General features: G+C 31.2%; 1 protein-coding gene across 1 annotated transcript; it reads right to left on the bottom strand.

Annotated features, from left to right (window-relative positions):
- Positions 1-19,761: 19,761 nt before the first annotated feature.
- On the bottom strand, positions 19,762-21,513 carry LOC136978134 (piggyBac transposable element-derived protein 4-like). The gene has a single exon (XM_067273792.1). It carries the CDS (start codon positions 21,511-21,513, stop codon positions 19,762-19,764), a length of 1,752 nt encoding a protein of 583 aa, XP_067129893.1.
- Positions 21,514-24,608: the final 3,095 nt, after the last annotated feature.

Below are 24,608 nucleotides of genomic sequence, written 5' to 3' on the forward strand. Positions count from 1 at the left end.
AACTTGCCTTTTTTCGTCTAATTTCTGTAGAATTTCACTAAGTGTATTTTTGGAAATACTGAAATATTTATGGCCCAAGGGTTGTGACTATACATTTATTGGTTGAGACAGTTGAAAGACATACACGACACCGAATCAAAGCTTAGATAGCAACAGGCTTGTTCACAGTTTGTAAAAAACGCTTCTAAAGTTCACGATTGTGACGGCCTGTGTTGACAGCTTAGAAGTATAAAGGAGTAAATGTCATGAGTTACAATTTGGCAAAAAGTATTAGGTGTCCAAATCATTTGCGAATAAAAAAACCTGACATGTGCATATCAGGGGACCGAAAACCGAGTAATTATAATATACAAAATGGCAACATTTCTACAGGCGAAACAGGCAACTCACCCCACCGAAGTAATGTGGTAAGAGTACCACCCACAGTCATTCTACAAAGTGGACTCTGACCCTAAAACTGAGCACATAGTATTTTCTTTCTTAACCTCTTAACAGTGAAACAGTCGGACTCGGCTCTACCAGTTAGTTGTGGAGATAAACCGTGGGAATTTTTTTAAGAATTTTCCCACGCGTTTTTCTCGTTTTCGTTTAGGAAAAAAAATTTTTAAACAGTTACGTCTTGTAAAGAAAAAATCGTTCTTTATTGTCACATAATTTTTTTATATATGAATTTTTTTCGCGGTAATTTTTTGCTAAAAATTTTTTTTTCAAATTTATATTAAATTCTTTTTTGATTTTCCATCCGATACGATTTTTTCAAAACTTTTGAATTTATTTTCAATTTTATAAAATATTTTAAAGTTTTAGGCATTTAAGTAACGACGATTTTTTCCAACCTGCGAATCAAATTCAAGAAAATGTAATTGACAGTTAACGAATTTCATCCACAACAATAGAAGACGTAAAGGTTGTTATGACTACAACTGGCGGCCTTTCCCCCCAGACTGAAATGTGGGTGAAGGTCGTCTCGTGTTCTACTTTCTGTAGAAGTGACGTAATCATTGTAAATAAAAGAAAATTTCAGTATATCTTTCATTTAAAATTTTAAAATTCGTTGTTCAAATTTACACCGAAATATTAAAGCAAATTAAAATATTAGCATTTTGTAAATAAACTTACTTGACATATAATAAATTTAAATGAATTAATCTATAAGAAACAACAAAACAATTAAAAAATGTAAAAATATTTTTATATTCATCTTTACATTTATAACATATGTTATCGTCATTGACCAATATTTAATTTTAAAAACAATTTTCACAATTGGCATGCATCAGAAAAAGAAAGCATAACTTCCCTAAAACAAACTTCATTGAGAAGGTCCGCTTCACTCTGAAAAAGCCGACAGTTTTATGTCAGAAATCCAATGTGTGACCTACTTTCTCTAACATAGTAAAACAAACTAAGTTACAGTACAACAATACACATAAACACAAATAAATTAGTAAACCAATAATACATATCTTCATTTATATCCATATGTAATATCGAAAATTCAGTTTTCCCAAATTGTCGAAAAATAAATTATTTTCAACTTTTCTTTCTGAATTTAGAACTAATTCACAGTAAACTTTATGCCTTAAAATATCCATTGCAATCAACGCAAAATGTATCAATCCACGTAATAAAAAATTATCGCAGTAAACTTCGAAAAAACGAGAAACACAGAATTATTAAACCGCACTTTACGAAATCTGGCGCGAACTGTCGTATACAATAAACAAAACGAAAATGCTCTTGTCCAATGTCATCAAGTGACAAAAAGTTTCTAAATAAACGCTAAAAGTTTTAAAGAATTTTTTCACAAAAACCGATAAATTTAGTTAATACACAATAACTAAATCTGTTTAATAAAGGTTGATAATTTTCCATTATAATTATGCAAATTAGATATAAAAAAGATCATCGCGCAAATTCTGCCACGAACCATGGATGACACTTACGTCATCTGGATTGAACTTCCCTGCAAAATACTGAAAATTTTTATATAATTATTTTACTAATTCAGCCAAATTTAAATAATATAAAATGTCTAGATCTGTTTAACCCCTTGGCTCTTTTAATTACTATTGAAGTAACTTTTTCGACAAAAAAATTGAAAATACCATTGAAAAATATTATTTATTTGAATTGAAAAAAGTTGTTTTTTCGAATTTTTATCAATTTGTAAAAATTGGTTCCTAAATGGCACCTTCTCCTATGGATAGCCAACTTTACAGGGGCCTCAGAGCCTGAAACGGTGGCTTCTTTGCATAATATTTCTGTCATGCTGGAAAGCTGCCATTCGTCGTTTATCTTTAAAAATAATTTAAAAACGAAAACATGACAAAACATAAAATGAAAATAAATTTATTGACTATACGTATATTATAGTCATTACGATAGTATTAGATTATAGTATTATTCATAGTATTATATAGATAGCATATTATATATACTATCATACGTGAATGTACAGTACTCTGTATATTTACTGAATGTAGCAAACAATAATAAAATACATTATTATGAATTGGCTATGAATATATACCAAACATAGAAAAAAATAATAAAATACAATATTATTTATATATTTGCTGTGATTATATACCAAATATAAAAAACAATAATGCGATATAAAGTGATACATTTGCACAACTAAATAATATAAAAAAGTGAATAAAAGTCATATAATTACGAATAAAAGTATATATCTTATTATTATTTACAATATCTACAAAATTATTTACAGTGATAATAATGAAAGTTTTCAAAAAATACTGTGATCTAAGACGTAAGAAAATTTATGGTATAAAAAAGAGTAAAGTTTGTTTAAAATTTTTCCATTGTATGGTATATTTTAAAACAGGGTGCTGGACACAATGGCACATCACAAATTTGACAGTAATACCGGGTTTCTTTTTCTATTCTTTTCCCTGCACCGTCATGCTTAGTTTTACATACGGCACAGCGTCTAGCGGGAGTTTTTTTTTTTTTTTTTTTGTCAGTCGCCGGAAGAAGGTCCAGGAAATGTCTTTCCGTCAGTCTAAGCAGACCTGGAGTTCTCGGACTAAGACCAAAGATATTGGCACAGGCAGCGCTACACCTGCTATCGGAAACTGTTGTACTTACTGTACAATACACATTTCCATTTAGCAAATGTTTATTACAAGTTGCTCATCTAAGAATTACATGCAGGTGTTTGGAAGTTCTTTCTAAATGCCTTTATACGTAAATAATTTTACAGAAATATGAATAACATATCACCGTTTATGATTGTTGAGTATAATATATATATGTTTTCAAAAATTTATAAAATTCAAGACTTGAAAAAATCAAAAAAGTTTTTCGTATAAACATTCGATCAATCTGTTATATGTTACGTAGACAGGTATATTTTCTCAAAAAAAATCACGCAGCTTACTAAACTGACGTAGACATACAATATAGCTTATAGTTTACAACGCCACTAGTTTGAGGGGGGCGGTTGAAGTTGTAAAAGTAGGTCAACACACATTTGTGCATCGATGGTGTGTATTTGAATTTGTTTATGTTATTTATACTATTATAATAACAGAGCACTATAATAAGCGATTATTACCTTATTATATGAACTACTATACATGTATTATTTTTTTATGTATTACGGAAGTACCACAATAAACCGGAATTACTTTGTTTTTTAGAAAGACTTGTGGCTGGATGATTCTGAAATAACGTTTATAAACGTAAAATAGTATGAATATACATATAAATTTAATAAACTCGAGTAAAAATAAATGAGAGTAATGATTTATGATTGGTTGCATATGTTTATAGCTGACAAAGTATCTTCGAGAAGGCACGGCTTTTTGCTTGAAAATTCCCACCCCACAAACCCGAATCGAAGCTTATTTGTCGAAGGATAGTCAATTAGCTATAATGTATCAATTACAGCTCAACAAGCATGTGACCGACAGTTTGTTTTATCCAATAAACAAAAGAAGGTTGTTCTATAGATATAACATGGGAAGGAGGAGTATTGTACAAACTGTAATCAAGTCTGTAGCGATCTGAGCTTTGATTTGCTTGTTTGTATGTGTCTTTTGACTGACTCAACCAATAAATGTTTTGTCACCACCTCTGAACCATAAATATTTCGCGAAATACCGTCCTCTTCCATTGTAAAGCAATTAGAGGGTGAGGAGGCAGATTATTGGCTGATAAAATCGATAGTCAACTTCTTTTACACTGTAGTCGGTTACTTTCTGTCTATGTTGATATTAGATCGACGAATCATCCACCTGTGAAAACAGTGGAGCTCAAATTTCCACTAAGTACCATCCCTCTCAGGTGTAGCTGTACGCTATATATTTTTGTTGTAAATATAGATTTAAGTTTAGTTTAGTATCTTTCCTTTTTCTATTCTTTGTCTCATCTTCTAGAACTTTCTTGCTTTGTCTTTCTGGTTCATTATCCCTTGGGTGGGATTACCAATTCCAAGAAAGGTGTACGTAAACAAAGGGTGAGGCAAGGCCCTGGGGCTGACGAACAAAGGGAAGAGACACTTTTGGTCAGAACTCTCAACGAGGACGGACGGAGAGAAGGAAAGCACGAGATAGCTAGCACGACAATCGGAGACAACTAGGTTTCGATAAAGAAACTTATACTCGAATTCTGAAGAATAAGGGCGGAATTAGGGTAGCCACCCGATCGAATTTGAGACGATTGAAGGCTACGTTCACCCCAAGGAAGCTAGCGAGAAAAATTGAAAAGAGTGCCGACGGATAACACGAGGAGCAACATTCACCTCAAGAAAAACATCAAACTAGTATCCCACCCAAGTCTTTGAAAAAAACAGGAAAGTTCCGGGTATTTCTACCTTTTTTCTTTTTCTTCTATTTTTCATCTTCTCTTCTTTCCTTAGTTATAATTAGCATAAGTATTAGTTTGTAAGTTTCGGCCCGCGTATAGTTGTCGCGCTCGTTGATCTTTTGTTCGTTAGTATAGATTGTAACGTGTGTGTGTATAGTAGTTACTTGTAGTTGTTGGGATCCAAAGAACCTGTTTAGAGCGAAAATAAATTACTTTGTCACGTGAATAAAATATAGTTATTTATTTCTACTATCGTGCTTGCTGGACCTTGTACTTGTCGCCCTAAACATCACACAGGCTACAGTCTTTGAAATATGTAAACAATCGTTATAAAATTGCTTGTTTCTATCGTTTTTTAGCTCTAATTAGCTAATTTATTGTTCTTGGAGAGTATTTAGGTGAGTAAACATTATTTTAGAAATGTGAAGATATAAATTATTTGTGAAAGTAAACATTTCCCCTCGCTGTTACATAATATGAGAAAATATGTAAACAATTGCATGTAAAATTGCGTAGTATAGTCGATTATTGTAAAAATTGCCGAAATAATATAAAAATAATGTTTCTTATACATTATCACTAAAAAAACTTTTGTTGACTTTGACCCTCAGATGACTCATCCACTTCCCTCCTAGGAGAGTAATTAGAGAAGTAGTGTGAATAATGGCAATAACTTCTCACTTGCTGTAGCTAGCAGTTTGTTTTCTTTTCAAACCAAAGATATGTGTAACTAATAAATGCACGATATTTTAGCGAATTTATATAAATAAATAAATTGTTTTCTGTTTTGTTCGGAAATTTAAAATTTTATTATAATTTTAAATTATTGAATAACAAAATACAAAACTACGGTAAACTGTAATATGACTTTGCTAGTAAACGAAAAAAACAGACTGAATATAGCGCGAATTTGAAGCGAGATACAACACTTGAAACGACATTTGCATCTGTAAACATGCTTTTCCTGCAAAACATCATGTTTTTGATAGAAGAACGCAGAGTTTTTATGAAAATTCTGTATATGAATATTTTTCATTATCTTATTATCAGAGAAAGATTTTTATCTGTCCTACATTGCTTGAGCCACACTACCCCCTGGACTTTGTCATGAAGAGAGAAATAGTATATTGTAAACAATGAAATTTGACACCATAAGGCTATACAAGGGTGCAGTTCGTTTAGTACAAAAAAGAATTTTTACACAAGTACAGTACAAACAATTTCTTATATCACAATAATACTTATTTTATAATTATTAGTTTCTAGCTTTATATGCTGACATAAAAGCTTTACAAAAAACCCACGAAAAATCAGAATAATTTATATTACGCCATTTTATAAAATGAATTCCTATAAAGTTTTAGTATAAAACTTTATTTATTTTATTATCTATTATTTAGAAACTTATTATTTTTCATATAACACAAAACTGGCAAGGAGACACCTAGCACAGGCAGATACACAGCTGGATGACCTTGAGAACAGCTGATTGTAAACTTTTCGCGGGATGTTCCAAAACAACGCTTGAGGGGGTGTAAGTTTTCTACACACGTCAGAACTAGTTACTGTAAATACTCGAATGTATTTCGTTATTTTCTAATAATTTTTATACCAGTTTCTTCTTATCATTTATATTATATGTTGAGACTAATATCATTAACCTAACATTGTTTTTTTGTGTTTTACAGGAAAAACACCCACAAAAATAAAAAAACATTTTAATACACCAATTTATGAAATACATTTCTAAAAGATTTTAGCATAAAACTTTATTTCTTTTGTTAGGTATTATTTAGAAACGAATTATCTGTCACATAACAAAAAATCGCGACGGATCACGTGACACGCGCCGCAGTTCGGTGTACTATGCTTAATGTCCTTGAAAACAGCTGTTTGTCTAAGCTGGCGGGATATTCCCAAGTAACTTTCAGGGGAAGACTGGCTTTTAGCCAGATGTGCATCATTTACCGTGAATACTCAAATACATTACGAAATTTTCGATCATGAATACTCTTTCAATAGGTGGGGACCGAAAAAATGGTCCAAAATATAAACTTCTATTGGATGTATAATTTCAAAACTTGCTGAGGTCATAAACGACATCCAATAGAATGTATCAAAAGCCTTTCCTGACTTATCTCGTCTATAGGGAAAATAGAAACGATTTTTGAAAATTTGACGTGTATACACGTCAATGGGCTGTAGCATTAAGAAAACTCTTGACGTCTATAGACGTCAATGGGCGTTAAGGGGTTTTAATAAAGATTAGTAATGTACTATCATTATTATGCAAATTAGATATGAGAAAGATCACTGTGGAAAAATTTCCGCCAAGATAAAAATAGCTTTCGGTCACGTGATCACCAAGAAATACGCCTTAAATTTAATGTTTGTGTACAAATTAATACATTTTAACTAATGTCATCATTTAAAATTTAATGTTTCTGTAAAACTTAGTAAATTGTAACAAATTTCATCAAAGACAGAATAATTTTCAGCTTATAAAAACTCTACAATAAATGATTATTTCTTCGAAAGACGTCGATATGCACGAATAAATAATAAATATGCAATAATGCTTTTATCCATTTTAAGTGGATATTGTAAACATTAAGCTATTTAATTTGTTTGGCTTTTATAATTTAGTTTCCGAATATTTTACTGTGAAATTTCATTTAGTAAACAGAAACAAAGACAAAGTTCAAAGATTATCTAGTTCTAATTTCGAAACATTTATGGCATTTAGTGTTTATAAGCGTGTTATTTAGACATGTCTACCAATTTAGTGCTAAAACGTAGAACTACGTCAAAGAAAAATACAAACTTTAATTAGCAAGTAGTATCTTTATTAGAAAACTTATTTGTTGGTAGATTTTTTTTACATTTAAAGTGTAATTAGATGAAACTAAATGGATGTGAACATAGAAAGTTGAATATGGCAAGAGTAATAGATAAAACTATAATTACATATTACTCGATCAGAAAAATTTATACTTGAAGAATTTTGTGTTGATAATTATTGCCTAGGGTTTATGTTGAAAATATTTTTCAGTTATATTTGTAATTACAGTTAATTCGAATAGTAATGGCGCTTAAATATTTATAGAATTAATTAAAGTTTTCGAATTTTGTTTTTAAGGAAACTGAAAGAAGGCAAGAGTATCTACAGTTGTATAATGAACTGAATTTAAGTAAATTAGGTGACTTTGTATGTTTCGATGTAGTTTTTTATAATACTTACGATATATACGAACTTTTCGATTTTGTAAATTGTATTATACTAAAAAATAAAGTTTTTCGTTATTCTCCTACTTAATGATGTATTTTATAATGTTTCTGAAACTAAATAATACTTATTAAATTGAAATCCAAGCTTTACAAAGTACTATGAATATTAGTGAAGACCGTTTTACTATAAACTTACTACGTTTTACTATAGCTTACTCCAATGTTGATTCTACGAAAAGTAGGTCAGACAAGGACCGTTAGACTAATGACGTAGGCTGTTTACTTTTTTCCGGTTGCATCGGTGCAACTCCCGATAGCGTCATTTACAGAAGTCACACCTACTTTTTTCTGACGCGAGACCAATTAGAAATATTAATTTTTTTAACCAATCAGATTGACGGCGGGAGATTTAAATTCGATTTATGTCGATAGATGGCCGTCTAAAATTTCATATTTAATTTTAATTTTCTCTTCTTTTATTGTAATTTCTCGAGAACTAAAGGATATTCCAAAACAAAGTTGGAGAACCCAACTACTCGTGAAAATTCTACGACCTTCATCAGAAATCCGGGTCCAAAAAACAGGTGTTTTATTAGAGACCATTTTTTTAACAGCTATTTCCCGTCCCAAATGCTACCACATCAGACCCACCCTGCGATCGCCATTGGACGAAGCCTCACCTTTACCATCGTGTTACAACTCACTGTTAAGAGGTTGAAATGAGATATTTTCTATCAAAACTAATCTGTTCTATTGTTGTAAATTTCTGGTAAGTGCTATTTAAATTAAAAACGCTTATAAAACATGAGTTTTTAATGTCGTTAAAAGTGAGTTTTGTTAACATTATGTAGTATAGTAATATTGTGAAACTAATAAAACTTTGACGTATAGTTTTTTTTTTTTTTTTTTTTTTTTTTTTTTTTTTTTTTTTTTTTATATTAGTATAGTAATATTGTGAAACTAATAAAACTTTTGATCCCAAAAATAAAAATGTCTCTTTGTTTTTTATTTTGTTTATTTTCCTTTTCTTTTTCTATTGGTTTTTTTTTTCTTTTTTTTATTCTTTTTTTTTTTTTTTGGGCAGAGTGCGACCGCAATACCGACAGGTGACCTTTGCTCTTTGATGCTCACTTTATGCTTCCCAAACTTTGCCAACTGCCCTGAGATCACAGCATTTTCAACTTCAGTATTAAGTTAAAACTTTCTCGAGTCGACCCAGTAAGTGCCGGTTTTTAGCATTTTGTATATAATTTATCCTCGACAACTATTGTAAAATATCGCCGTAGCTTATCCAAATACCCTAATTAAAAGCCTCAGGGTTATGATTCGGCAACTGGCGATCAGTTTCATTAGTTTAATTTTCGCAGCCCCGGCCCCTAAGATAATACAAAAAAAGTTACTGCAGAGCAGGTGCGTCAAGCGTAAACATGGACAGTTATTGACATCCAAAATGAAGATAAGGACCCTACAACCGCACAGACCAATTAATTGCCTAGTCACAGCGTAAAAGAAACGATGCATGCGTTACAGGAGTGCTTAGCCACGTCTCCGCTAACAAGAAACAAATTCTATTAGACCCAGTAATAGCTCATTATAAGTCATTTAACTGTAATTATTAGAGTAGTCGTTAAATAACGATATTTTCGGGTTAAACTGAATATTCGTTGTGCGAAATAAAAAGATAATTACGGACGATACGATAGCCACGATAATTTTTTTCAACAACAAAAAGTTTTCTTTATGCATCGACAAAAATTCAACCCGGGCCGACACGCAACGGAGGGAAATTTCGACATTGGATAGGTTAATTTCACAGTAAATACATCGTGGCCGGCGAAGTTTAAACGATCGCGCTCAAAATCAGCGATACCAGAAAAGATTGGAGAATGAGAACGAGATCCACTTTGAGCATCAAAGTGATTCTGCTTAGTAGCAAGAGTTGGAGACATAGTCTTGTCCCAAATACGGCTTTGCCGTTTTACTTGTTACATCAATTACTGAGTTTTTTACAAAACCAAAATGATAATTAAAAATTATTTGAGATGAAAGTTTATTTTTTTTGTTAAATAAAATAAAACTAACATGAACTTATGTAAAAATTGTTTTTTGCGGTAAGCTTCTTTCCTTACACCAAATGACGTCATACATAAAATTTTATACTGTCATCTTGCCTAAACAAAAGTATTTTCTGAAAATTAAGCTAATTTGATCAATAATGAATACATAATTTAATTTTACATTTAAATGTTAAAAATTTAATTAACGTTAAATAAACAAACGGCTACTTATTTAACCCAATTATTTGTTCTTTACACAAACAGAACAATAGCTTTTTTATTTTTCATAAAAGTTTTGAAATAAAATTTAATTGAAGTTGTACAATATAATATGAATATTTTTCAATTAATTAAAAGAAAACATTAAAGTTTCCTCTGTAACAAGTACGTCAGTTGTGACGAAGAAAATCAATTTGTTAGAATGTTAAATCACACTACGATAAAATACATTTCAGTAGTTCGACATCTCTTATGCCGCATGTGAGTAATTTTGCTGTATTATATTTAAAATTTAAATTAATTAATAACTTATAATTGTCATAGGTTAAGATATATATGTGTGTCTTTACAGAGACATAGCTTTTATACAAGAGATATTGCGGAATCTAGTAAACTCGATTCAGTGAAAAAACTCCACTTAAAATTTCCAGTTATGAAAGTTAAAAAGTGTTTTTTGCACTTGTGTCCGTAATAAACCGCCCATACGATATTTCGGTTTGTTTTGTTACATAGAATCCGTCTATCAATGTAAGCTTTCTGCATCTGGTTAGTTAAAAAAGTACCGAAAAATGATTTGACAAATGGTGGTACACTCTTAAGTTTATTTTCTAAAAAATAATTTTCTAGTCTGTTTAAATTTATTATTTTGTATTTGAAGAAAATACAATTTGTTTGAACACTGTTCTTTACTATTTATTTCTGCTGTTTATAGACATATAATAAATGAAACGATTAGTAAATTATTTTATTTATTAAATCTTGTGAAGAAAATCTTAACTTTTATTAATCGATTTTATTTTTTCTTTGGTAACTTTCTATATCTACAGTTACTTGTTTGTAAAAGAAGGTATCTGTAGACATCAACTTGCAAAACCTAATATTTTACTGTTTACACCATACTATAATAGTCCCTTTCTATACTGATTATTTTTTTCACAGAAAGGTGCAAGATTTGTTAAAATGTTACTCTTCTCCGTGAAAGAAAATTCATAAGTTGTGTGATAAAAGAATGAATTAGGTTAGATTGACAGCGTAAAGCATAGCAGCACATCTGGCTACGGGTGATAGCTACAAAAAGAGATTTCTGTCAGAATCGGATGCCAGTAGATATATTACACACGCGAAAAATCTCTACAAGACGGCGAATTCTCTGGTCTTTTTTTAAGAAAAAAATATATTTTCTTACAAGACTATACATTTACACGAGTCCTTATCTCTGGTCTTGCTTAGCATCCGTCGCATGCTTAAGAAAAAGTTTTGACTGTCAATATATGTTTTATATGAGAACGATTGTGACAATAATAATTTATTCTAACGTGTAAACTCTTTTATGATTTCTGATTCCTTTCACCATGAGAGCTAGCGGTTAGCAGTTTTAAGTCAGTGTAATACTTGCGAAAACTCGATCGATTGCTTTCGTGGACGTTTTCCCCGCAGCAAACAAGTGCACACGCATGACGTCATACAAAGCATTTAACAAGGCAGATTGTTACTAAAGCTTCCGGTATTCAGTCAGCATACATGTATTGTATACGTTGAAGGATCTACAAGGTGATTAATAGGGCTTCAGCCCTGGGCCCCCAGTGTCAAGGGCCGACAAAATTTGAATTATTAACATAATCTTTTGGGTTGTAATATTAATAATAATAAGCGCAGAACCCAAATAGTTAGGAGTTGAAAGTTGAAATTTTGGTAAAAGTTACGATACGCCTTGAGAATGCAGACTAAGAATGAATTTTTGGAATATCTACCCCTGTCCGTGGGGAACGAAAATCAGGGGAAAAGTTTTAGTCAAAAAATAGTGGGACATATAGTATACATTTTGGTAATTAATAGATATTTTAAGCATTTCCACCTTTCAGTTAACCCAAAATCAACAAATCCAAAATGAACAAATTCGAACGAATACTTTAATTTGTTCCAAATTCGCTAATTCGAAATAAAATACTCCAAACAACTTTTCTTAGATTTTAGAATTTAAAATTGAAATTTTTGTAAATAATTTTTTTTTATCTCACAGAATGACACCATAAAAATAGTGCCATGCATCAGTATTTATTTAATATCTTAAAAATAATTAAACGATTGTTTATAGTTCTAATTTATTTTGATATAGAACAATATTCGACATGTTACTTCAATTGGAGCTAAGTTTTGTACTGATTACTTATGGTACTATTCGACTTGTTCATCAGTTTAGTGATAGTAAGTATTGTCATTTGTTTTTACTATACACAATTAGGATAATTCATTGAAAATAATAATTTATATAAAATGAATCTAATTTGTGTGAATTACTGCAATGTGTCTTTATTCTTTACATTAAAAATTATTTTTATGCTCTCGACGTGTTATTTTATTATTATAAATATTTGTTTAAATAACTTTTTATTCAAAGATAATACTACATTATTCACGAGTTGAGGCTTGACGAAGATGTGGAAAAACTACACAATGTGCTAGTTAATATAGCATGTGTTACAAAGTATTTCATATTATGTGCAATAAAAATTCTAATACGATAGATGAATATTGCAACAATACAGAGTGCAATAAGTTACGATAATTACGTATTTCAAATGAAAGTTAAAATGAAAAAAATATATTTTTTTGTAAATATTGTAAACAAAACTAGATATTTTGTGCGATAATTTAATAAATAATTCTAATTTTTTGTATGTTTACTTCATATTATATTAATAAGTCTAATGAAAGTAAACTGTAATTAAATATTTGAAAATTATTTACTTTATATTATTTATTTTACTTCTATTAATGAAAGTTTATTTAAAAAGTTTCACGTTGTGTTAAGGTATTGCTGTTCAGTACGTATTATAGGATAACAGATATTTCATTAGCATTTTTTATTTTCTACAGTTTGTTTACATGAAGAGTGCTTCATGTTAGCTGCTTTCAAATTCTCGTTTTAAGATTGACATTTCTGTTAGAAAACGTTTTTTCTATCATGAAGGTAATATTTTTAAAATTTATCATCAACCGAATTTACTAAATCCAATAATAAACCGGATTTAGTAAATTCGGTTGAGTTCTTGCAACTTCTATGCAAAATGTTGTATATGAACAGTTTACTCTTTACGGCAGTCCCAATTGAAATATCTTTATGAGTAGTTATGTGTACGGCGTTACACAGATTTATAAGAGAAAAATCCAAAAAAACATGAAATCGTTATCTTTACGAAATTTTTTAAAACAGAGATAAGTATTCGAGTCCTTAAATGTTTCGAATCTAGTTTAATACGAAAAACAATAATTAATTTATATACAGAAAATATATTAATATTTTTGGGCTGTAATTAGCTTAGCGTGGATCCATGTTCTGAAAAATATCGGTACAAACTTCAGTACTGATCACTTTAACAATAAATATTTCTATAAAAGACAAACAAACAAGATTTCATTTATATACATATTCTAAATCTTCTGACTGAATTAATTTTCCAAATTAGTAAAATTTTTGTAAATTTCAGGAACTATTTCAAGCAAGTTCATTCAGAAAGAATACATTGTGCATGTGGTAGAAGATCGATTCGTTCTTCACCCTGAAATGACTTTTTTCTACAATTGTGGTAATCGACGTTTTGCATTTACTGAAGAGTTGAAAGCTTCGACATTCATACAAGTAAAAAAAAGTTATGTTAAAATTGTAAGTTATTCATATATTTTATTTATTTAAACTGGTTAAACATTTTATACTTTAAATACTCAGTGCATAATTATTAGTAGTTTGCTGTTTATATAATATTGCCGGACATTTTAATATCTTCAAAATAGCCTTGTTAACTCTCGGGGTGCCTGGTTAAGAAATGTCTGCCGAGCGCCTGGTGGGGTTCCACAGACCCCAAAATAAAACACTACATTATATGGCTTGTAAAGATAATTTCAATGTTATGTTATTATATATATACAATAGGTTTATTAAGACATATTTAAAATAAAACAATCATTGATTTACGTAAAATATTTATTCACACGACTACATAATAAAAAACATCAACTGTTTTTGTTATAAAAAATATATTAACTTTGTTTCTCTAGAAATCATGATGTAATCTCATTATAAATTAAGTATTTTAAGTTCATTTTAATGGCACCTAATATAATTATCTGTTAAAGCATAAAAATTATGCTTTTTCAGTTAAAATCTGAAATTGAGAGTTCAGGCATTTTTCTCATTGGAATTTTGCATGTCTCATGCAAATAAATCTAGATCATCTTTTACAGACGCTCAGTAGCTGCTTAAACGTTTATCGACTGACAACGTAAACGTGTTATAAATCAAGCAAACACAAAAAATATTACTTACACTTTTGCAACGCGGAGCGGCTAGTGGGGTCTGTGAGGCCCGGCACTTATTCGACCACGTCTTGTTCGCCGGATATCGCGCGATAAACTAAAAATTTTGTGGGGATCGCAAGCGCATGAAGAGAACTGAAGCTACTAATAACCTTAAGTCGCTAACGGAAATATTAAAATAGTTATGAACTTTTGAAAATGAGTTTGGCCTCTCAGAGTCCACCAGGCACCCCAAGGGTTAATTTATTGCATTTTTAATTTGCTGATCTGTTGCTGGTTACAAAGCCACCGATCCTGATTTTCTGGCTGGCCATGTGGATATTTCAGAGTTTTTGTCACGATCACACACCTAAATGAGGACAGAATTTCATAGAAAGTTTTTTTCTGGATGTACCCTTTCAAACAACTCGCTTAAATCTTCAGTTGTTATGTGCTGTCGAAGTAGAAAGAATCCATTGTTTTATTTAAATGTTTTAATGAAATCTGAAATTACTCTATTTTTTTCTATAATTTTATATAAAATTAAAAAATTTAATACAGTAATTAAACATCTAGGAGTTGATGGTCATAAACATTTCTTGTTGTGGCTTGTCCACATTCGGTTTTGGTTTCCTCACAGCAATAAGCTTATATTTCACCTACCAATTTTTTGCCTTTGTGTCCTTATTTTATAGTTTTGAACGTAAATTGTTTACAAGGACTAGTATGATTTTTCTTACCGTTATTGCATGACACACAGTAATCTACTTAATATTTACTAATTAATCAATTATATGACTTGATTTCTAATTAGAAGCAATGAATTTCACAACTTGGCTAACTCAATGAGTCTTAAAGTCTGTGTTATTTCAGTTTCACAATTCTAAATTCATCACTCTTCAGTTTTCTAACAGTTCCTCTCTTTCATTTAGCATTTGCAAATTTAAATGTATTTCTGTGTCAGTACGAAAACGTGTGATGTACAAATATATTTTCTTTTGTAAATTAGACATTTTGCATGATTTTATAGATATACTTCATCTTGAAACATCTTTATCAACATATTTTCAAATTTTTACAAAATAGAAAAGTGGATTTTTGATTTAGGAAATGTTTAACCTCTGTTCTTAAAAAGTTCAATATTACATGCTCTAACAAGAATTCTTTCCTTTAAACAATTGCAGCGAAATACTTCAGTTCTTTAGATTCTCGGCCATCTTTCTTAATTTTTTTTTTTTTTTTTGTGTGTTTCTTGCATGTATGACATGCCATTTTAAACACTGTCCAATTGTTTATTCTCATTCGATTGGTGATTCATAATTTCTATATAAGTTACCGTTAAAATATTGAATGCTGTTTTTCTCTAATAACCTAGCGTGAGGGGCTGGCCGTAAGTATCGAGTTTAGTTCGACTCCTATACCACTTATTTGGCTACTAGTCTGTTGGACTAGCCCTCTGCGTAAAAGGATGGCGATAATAGTGTTTATTGTAAAACGTGGAGATGAGCGATCGCAAAATAACGGTTTCCTCTCAGGTTCCCGACCTCAGTTAATCGAATTATCGCGGATTAACACGCTTATCTACTATTCAACAATAGGATAAAGAATTCAACTTAAGGATAAAGAATGAGTGAAAATCCAAATATAATATATATAAACTAGCAGGTAGGCCCGGCGTTGTTCGGGCAAAAGTAACAGTAACGAAGATTAAGATTATTACGTTATAATTAATTCTACCCGTTTTCACAGAATGCAAGAATTAAGTCCCCCTGTTTCTAGACTAATTAGAGAATTGTGAGATGGGTCTGAAATTATGTTCGATTTCCCGCAAAAACGAAAAATCTGCATATGCGTCATGCACGTCGCTTTTTCTTAACAATTTAATTGTTACGTAGCACTTCCATTGTTGACACTTACATTGTTACTTAACACTTCCATTGTTACTTGACACTTCTATTGTTAATGGAAGTGTTAAGACTTAATCCTGTCCCTCTCTCCCGTGGGTAAAAATTTCGAAAAATTTCTTTTTAGTGTGCGTCCTCGTGACCTACCCTAACTGTGTACCAAATTTCAACTTTCAACTCCTAACCGTTTGGACACGTCTCAATAATGTGTATAGAAGCTTTAATCCTGTCCCTCCCCCGTGGAGAGAAATTTCGGAAAATCCCTTCTTAGCGTGCGTCCTCGTGATGTACTCTAACTGTGTACCAAATTTCAACTTTCAACTCCTTACCGTTTAGGCTCTGCACTGATAATTATTATTATTATCAATTCGTCTCGATTATATATATATAGATTCTATTTATTGGACTAAAATCATAACAATATTCTATAAATGTTATAAACAGGCAAGAGTATCATATCAAAAGGATCTAAAACTAATTTATTCCTTGCATCCAACAGGGATGCTACACGAAAGAGAGAGAGAGCTTACAATCGTTCTAAATATTATACTGCCTTCAATTAAGATTTGATCGTATTCTGGAGAATGGGGAGCAAGAGAATCAATCTTCTATGCGCTCAGTATACATTATGGTTTATGTCTTGAACTACTCTTATATTGCCAGTTCTGGTCTCGTTGAACCTCTGATCAACTGCGCGAGTTATTAACGCGTGATTTGTCTTCTAAGAACTGCGCGAAAAGGCGGGAACATATTCTGTTTTATAGAGACGGCTGGGTAACTGAATCATTGTCATAAGACAGAAAGTAGTTTTTAGTAGGCCTAGAAAGAAAGTTCCTTTCCTTCCTTTCTCGGAAACGAAAAATGTACATCCTTTTTGTTAAAATTTTACGAAAGAAATAAAATACTTTGTTACAATATTTCATAATAATTTATCCCTTAGTCCGCGGATCTCACACTAGTTATTTCATAAAATAATTGCCTGGCTTTTTCGGTTCAGCCAAACTCACAATAAAAGCAAATGGATTGTCGAAATCGATCGACATAGCTGAAGCACACAATTCTGAACGATCAGAAAATATCAAGAAATTTTTTGATCGCTCAAATTCATTTATGAATTTATTTTATAAATCCATAAAATGTTTTATAACAAATTCAACTCACTTTTCTGAATGTCATTAAGTAAAATATTATTAAGCACACTTATTCTTATTGTAATTATAAATTATTTATCTATTTATTTATGTATTTTGTTATATTGTTATTATTATTAAACGTTTCAGTGCAAAGACTATAAAATGACTTTCTGTAAAATGTACAATAGGACTAAACTAATAGATAAGAAATCGTTAATGCCAGATAGAATAAACGTTATGATAGATCACGTAAGTATAAATAAACGTAACTTATAATTGTCTTATTTTTTATAATTTAAAATGATGTAATATAGTGTATATAATGTTGTAGTATTTCAAATACAATATGAATTTTTATGTATATTTAATATTTACTTTAATTCAGGTTGAAAATGTCTGTATCTTAATGTATATATTTTAAATGATATTACAGTTATCCTCCATTTTCGAGCCTAAAACATAAATACCTTTTTCTCACTTTATCTATGATAAATTATGGCTTTTTTTATATTTTAAGCTGACAACCAGTAGTTGTTAGCTATTCTTTAGTGGTACATTCGGGCAGTTTTGTCTTCTGTAACAGGAATGTAATGTAATCATATTAATTTGTATAGTTTCCTTTAATTCCGTTTAATGTTTCGCTTATTTTATAAATTGTAGGCATTGCTGAAACAATTTTTCCTGTGGCTATTATTGATTCGGCCAGGGAGAGATTGACAGCAGCCAAATAGTAAGCGACATAATTTAGCAAAGTCGGGAGAAGTTATTTATAAAATATTCTTGCGTTTCTTGCTTTAATTCGATCCCGGATATTTCGAAGTATAATACATAATCAACCATCGCATTGGTATTGATATTTTTTGGTCTTTCTAGTGTATAGCACAATTATAATAGAACACCTTAATTTTGCTGAGAAACATATATTTTAATCACAAACGTTTTCAACCTGATTAACAGGTCATCCTCAGGTCTACAAAACGATAATGGAACATAAACGTTCCATGTATAGAATATAAATATTTAAATCAAAAATTTAGAACAAGAATTTAAAAAATATACCATAGAAACGGAATAAAACATAAAATTAAAATATATAAGAGAATAAATAAAAATAAAGTAAAAAAATTATAACTAATAGTTTTCCAATAACTAATTCTATAACTAATAGTTATCCAATAACTATCCAATGGTTTTATAGGGGTAAGGCTAAAGGAACATCGGTATAACGTAAAAAAAGGATCCAATACCACAGTTTTATCACAAATGTCGCAAGTCCAAGGTTCGGTAGTAAAATGGGACGAGGCGACGATTATAAAACCAGTATCTTCCCCCACTTTATCAATGACAGCAGAGAAGATTGAAATATATAAGAGTAGACTACGGGAAGGATGTTTGAATGCGAGGGATGCTGAGAGCCTGTCGTCGGCGTGGAAATACATGATTAAAAAGTTCACTGAAAACTCATGCTAGAATTAGTTATTGGAAAACTATTAGTTATAATTTTTTTACTTTATCTTTATTTTTATTTATTCTCTTATATATTTTAATTTTATGTTTTATTCCGTTTCTATGGTATATTTTTTAAATTCTTGTTCTAAATTTTGATTTAAATATTTATATTCTATACATGGAACGTTTATGTTCCATTATCGTTTTGTAGACCTGAGGATGACCTGTTAATCAGGTTGAAAACGTTTGTGATTAAAATATATGTTTCTCAGCAAAATTAAGGTGTTCTATAATAGCCCGGGTGAGGTCGCAAAGGTCAACAACTTATAGAGGTCGCTGCGGGTCACCTCGACCCGCATTTTAGATATTAATTTTTTTCTTTACCGTTCAACTTTTTTCACTTTTTTCTTTTAAATATTATATTTTATTCTGTTTAGTAATTTAATAAATATATATGTTTACTTTGCTCGCCTTACTTAATTATTTATAAACATTTAAATTTACACGTTAAATTTTTGGGAAATTTCTATAAGTAACTATAAAATTCTAACTACTTAAAAAACATGAAACAATTAGTGATGATAAAAAATTATATTTATTGTAGGAAAGCTATGTGAATAAATGTTTTCAAAAAAATTACATTTATGTTTGTTTTAGGCAGTCATAACACGTTAGTTTTCCATGCTTCCCACAAATTGGAGTCTCGCATATTGCACAGTAATTGGAAGTTTTATTTCCCGTCCTTGGGCATTTTTCACATCTTTTTCTTTTATTTGAAGATAATTCATTTTTTTCTGTATTTACTGGAGTGTCATTTGGTTTTTTTATAATTTCTGATATGTCACTTTTCACCTTGGTGCTGAGATTTGGCATGCTGAGACGCTGTTTCATGTAGGGCTTCACCAGACCTAAAGCTATCTCTTTTAAAAACTTTCTCCGTATAATAGGGCGATCTTCGAGATTTTTATTACACGCAACTATAACAAGGGTGTTAATAGCTGCTATGTTTAACATGTGATAAAATACTGTCAGGGGCCATCTCTGACTTTTTCTTGCAACAGAATAGCTGCCTGACATTTCGTCAACTGTATCTACTCCTCCCTTTGTTACATTATAAAACGTAATTGCTTCGGGTTTCTTTTTATCGCCTGTTCCTGGGTCAATTGCATCGCTTTCATGCATTGTTGACAACAATAAAACAACTTTCCTTTTTTTAGGCACATAGGAAACCAGAGTCGCATGATCTTTTCCAAATCCAAAAAGTGAAGAATACTCTTCTCTACCAGTGCTGATAAGAAAAGATGCAGGCAACTCACGTTTGTTTTTTCTTATTGTTCCAACTGTTGTGAGGTTGTGCTGACATAGGAGTTCTCGGGCTAATGGAACACTCGTAAACCAATTGTCATACGTTACATTACGTCCAGTACCCGAGATTGGTTGTATCAAACGTTTCACAACTGCAGAAGGCGTTTGATCAAGCCTAAATGGACCATCAGGTTGTTTGCCTAAATAAACTTCCATATTTAGTGTGTAGTAGGTCCTAGCATCTACGAGCGAAAACACCTTTATTCCATATTTAGCAGGCTTGCTTTTCATGAATTGACGAAATGCGCATCTGCCGCGAAAACTCCACAACATTTCATCAATTGTTGTGTACTCACTAACACAAAAATGTTTCTTACAATTTTCTACTAAATGTTCAAATATTTCTCTCACAGGAGCAAATTTATCAAGTGCAATCCTTACTTGACGATCTCTCTTGTCATCAAAGCGCAGCATCCTCAACAAAAATCTAAATCGCTGTTGGTTCATTGTTGCACGAAAAATAGAAACTCCTGTGCCATCATCGTTCCACAATTCGTCAGTGTGTATGTATGATGATTTCAAAACACCGGAAAAATACAAAAGTCCAGGGAGAGCTTTTATCTCCACCAAATCTGTAGGTTTCGCATCTCTTTCACGACTATACTTTGATCTAATGATTTCTATATTGACGTTAGTATAGTCCACTATTTTTTGTAGAATAGCGTCAGGAAAAAAGCACTGCCAGGCATCCAAAAGTGTTTTAGCATTTTTTGCTTCACTTCTACAACCTGGAAGATGAGACACAATGTTGTGTCTTCGTGTGCGCACAGACTGAATATGTTTTACCTTCTTCCATTTTGTACCATCCTTTCCTGTGTAAAAATTTCCATCCTGTGATAGAATGTCGTCATCATCTTCATTTTCACTTTGTGATGTATCACTATTAAACTGAGCAGCATCCCCATTTTCTTCCTCTGCATCAACAACACTTCCAGCATCACTTTCCTCACCACCTAAGTAGTCATCTTCGTTTTCTGATAAAGTTTCGTCTAGCATAGAACGTATTCTATCTATCTCTTTCTGATCCATTCTAAACTCTATACACTCGTATACAAGCAGACTAAGAAACAAAACTACAAACAGCGACTACAAGCTGTCGTTTCACTATTATATATAAGTAAAATCGCTTTAGGCTTTGAAAAATAAACGAAAAACATTTCCTAGAAATGCATTCAATAAAACTACGTTCCTAAAAATACTAAATTACTTGCAGGTGACAACTAATGGTTTGGCGAATTGAAAATAAACAGATAACGGGTGATTATGACAAACCCCCTCTTACAAATTAACGCAGACGTAAAAGGTCGCTGCGGGTCACCATGACCCCAAAGAGCAATTATCTCTTAACACGTTCTGAGAAACTAAGTAACGGCGATACGTTCCGATAATAACAATAAATTTAAGAAGCTACTGTGAGTGACATCCGTAAAACTTGATTATTAATGATTCAGTCGATCATGAAATAGGGAGTGCGGGTCAGAATGGGTCATGCGACCGCTCCCAGGATAGTTGTTTAATTGCTGAGCTCTTTTAATTGTATAGCACAATAGTTTAATCAAATTATGTGGAAACTCACAGCGACTGGTGAGTTTAGCAATTCAGCCAAGAAAGATGTTTAATGCGTTCTATTATATAATAACAAAAACAGTTACAGTTACAGTTATTTTATTTATATAGATACCAAAAAATAGGTACATTTACGGCACCGTATAGAGAGGTTTCATGTCGACATTACGAGTGACGTCATGAGCATGCGCAATTGTCCAGCGCCATCTTTGTGACTGTTTGTGACTTGTTTACGTTTTGTGTGTGTTCACGTGCGTTTTAACTGGAGTTCTTGTGTTGTTTTTTTCGTCGCGAATATCACTATGGTGATTTGTTGTGTAATTGGGTGTAATGCTAGTTCACTCAAGAACAAAGGAACATCATTTTTTAAAATTCCCGGCATTATTTGTCATCAAGGATCTCAAACTGAGGAGCTTTCACGACGAAGGCAAACTGCATGGCTCTCGAGAATTAACCGGAAAAATTTCGTTACGAATAAAGTGAATATCAATACAAGAGTTTGTCAGAAACATTTCATTTCAATATTTACGTTAATAAACACTAAGTTATATTTTAAAACCTAAAAGAGTTTACTGATTTGCTTATATTAATTTAGTTAGGTATAATGCATTTATAAACGAATAACTAACGTAATTTCAGGCTTTAGCTAGTGCAAACTTATAAACATTACACGTTAAAACGAAAAGCAAGTAGACTTATTATATGCTAGTTTCAACTAGAAAATAAAGGTACTGAACAATTTGAATTAAAAAATTTCCACGGCTGTTTTTAATTAGACTTTTACTTTCAGACAAAAATTCTTACTTAAGAAATACGTAAAAACACGAGTTTAAACAAACAAAAGAAAACATATCTTTCCAAGCAATATTACTTCGCTGTTATTAATTACTTTTACTTTTATATCAGGAGAAACCCAGCCACTTGTTAAATAGTTATGGGCCTCTAAACATTTATAAGCTTTCATTTGTGACAGGGTGTATAAATTTGTTGTAAAAACCAAATAGTTTATAATGTCACCAAATTCTACTTTCGGCCACAACTCTTGATATACGACGAAGTCTGATAAACTGGCTTCGTATAGATCGCCTTGACATAATATTTAAAAATCATTGTATGAGAACAATAACACAATTCAAGAAAATTTATAGGCCTATGTGTCGTCGAAAATATAAATTATCGCAAAGTGTCCGGCATTTATCTAATCGCCTGGCGCGAAGTTTTCCATTGATATATTAAATGCTGCAAGACTAAGTTACAGATCCTAGAACGAAACTAGACACGTCGTAAACAAGCAACGTTTGTTTGAATTGAAAATATACAGTCAGATAAGAGTACAGTACGAGTTGAAAGAGACTTTCCGCCATGAAACCCGAAAACGCCACGTTTTATCTTCCCCGCTACGGGCATTCCAACTAAAATGCCAGAATCTATTTTCTCCGCTAAGGGCGCCCTAATATTCACAATAACTCTTAACAATACAATTTTGACATTTCTTGGAACCAGTTGTTTATTCGAAGCCATTGTTGTCAAATGCAAGATTATCGAAAGCGCATTAATTTTGAGATTATGAGTGGTGAAAGTAAGTTAAATTATCTTATTTTGTGTTTAATTACATTAGTTGACTTATGGCAAGACCTTAATTGAAATCAAAAGAAAACTTCAATATTGATTTTCGTGGAATGATTTATGAAAATTTGAGCATGCAATTTATGACACTTATTTGTAAAAATTACTCTACTAAACATATCCCCGATGCCTTCAATTCATAAAGATACGTTATTTATAATTATTGTAATTATTTTTATTTTTCCGCTGTTAAAAATAGTAGAGGAAAAGTACAGTGATCGAAGAAAAACGACTTTCCCCAACATTTTTACACTTTTGGAATTGGAGGAACTGTGAAACTTTGAGAAATGCAACAAAATTCGGGTGTTTTTTCTGTATGCATGAAAGATAACGTATGCGTATGAAATACGATTTGATTCACTTAGTTTGCAGCATAATAACTCCTGTGTCTTTTGTCGAAAATTGCTTAATGTTTTCAGCGAGGTTTGTGTACCATTCAAGCTATTATATTTTAATGGATGAAGTCCAGAAGTGAAAGATAGAGAGATTCATCTTGAGCGGTTGGACTTAATGAACATTTTATTATCCTCAAAATTAAGCTTTTGCCATTTCGTAACGATTAATAATAGAATATTTTTAAAAAATCGTTTTATAACAGACGGCGTCACACAGTTTTAAAAGTTGTTGCCTGTAAATGTCATTCAGAGTTTATTGTAGCATTAATACAATATGTGTGTTAAAAAATACATAACTATTAATTGTGAAATCTTTGTTCACAGGTTTTCAAGGACAATATTTTCGAGGTGATTTGTCTGTTATGGATAATAATCAAGTGAGTGTAACAGAAAATTATAAATTATATTGCTTTACTTTCATAAAAAGTGAACTCAAATAGCGTGTTAAGATAATTTTCTGTTAAGTGTACACAAAGAAAACATTGTTTCTTCTTTAGATGTTTGTTTCTTCACTACATTTAAATTCGGAGAATATTT

The sequence above is a fragment of the Centruroides vittatus genome, unplaced genomic scaffold (genome assembly GCF_030686945.1).
Source record: "Centruroides vittatus isolate TY-2023 unplaced genomic scaffold, ASM3068694v2 contig_496, whole genome shotgun sequence".
NCBI lineage: Eukaryota > Metazoa > Arthropoda > Arachnida > Scorpiones > Buthidae > Centruroides > Centruroides vittatus.

Bases quoted from the DNA above. Each gene is read 5' to 3' on its own strand.
- LOC136978134 (XM_067273792.1), bottom strand. From the start codon at position 21,513: ATGGATCAGAAAGAGATAGATAGAATACGTTCTATGCTAGACGAAACT.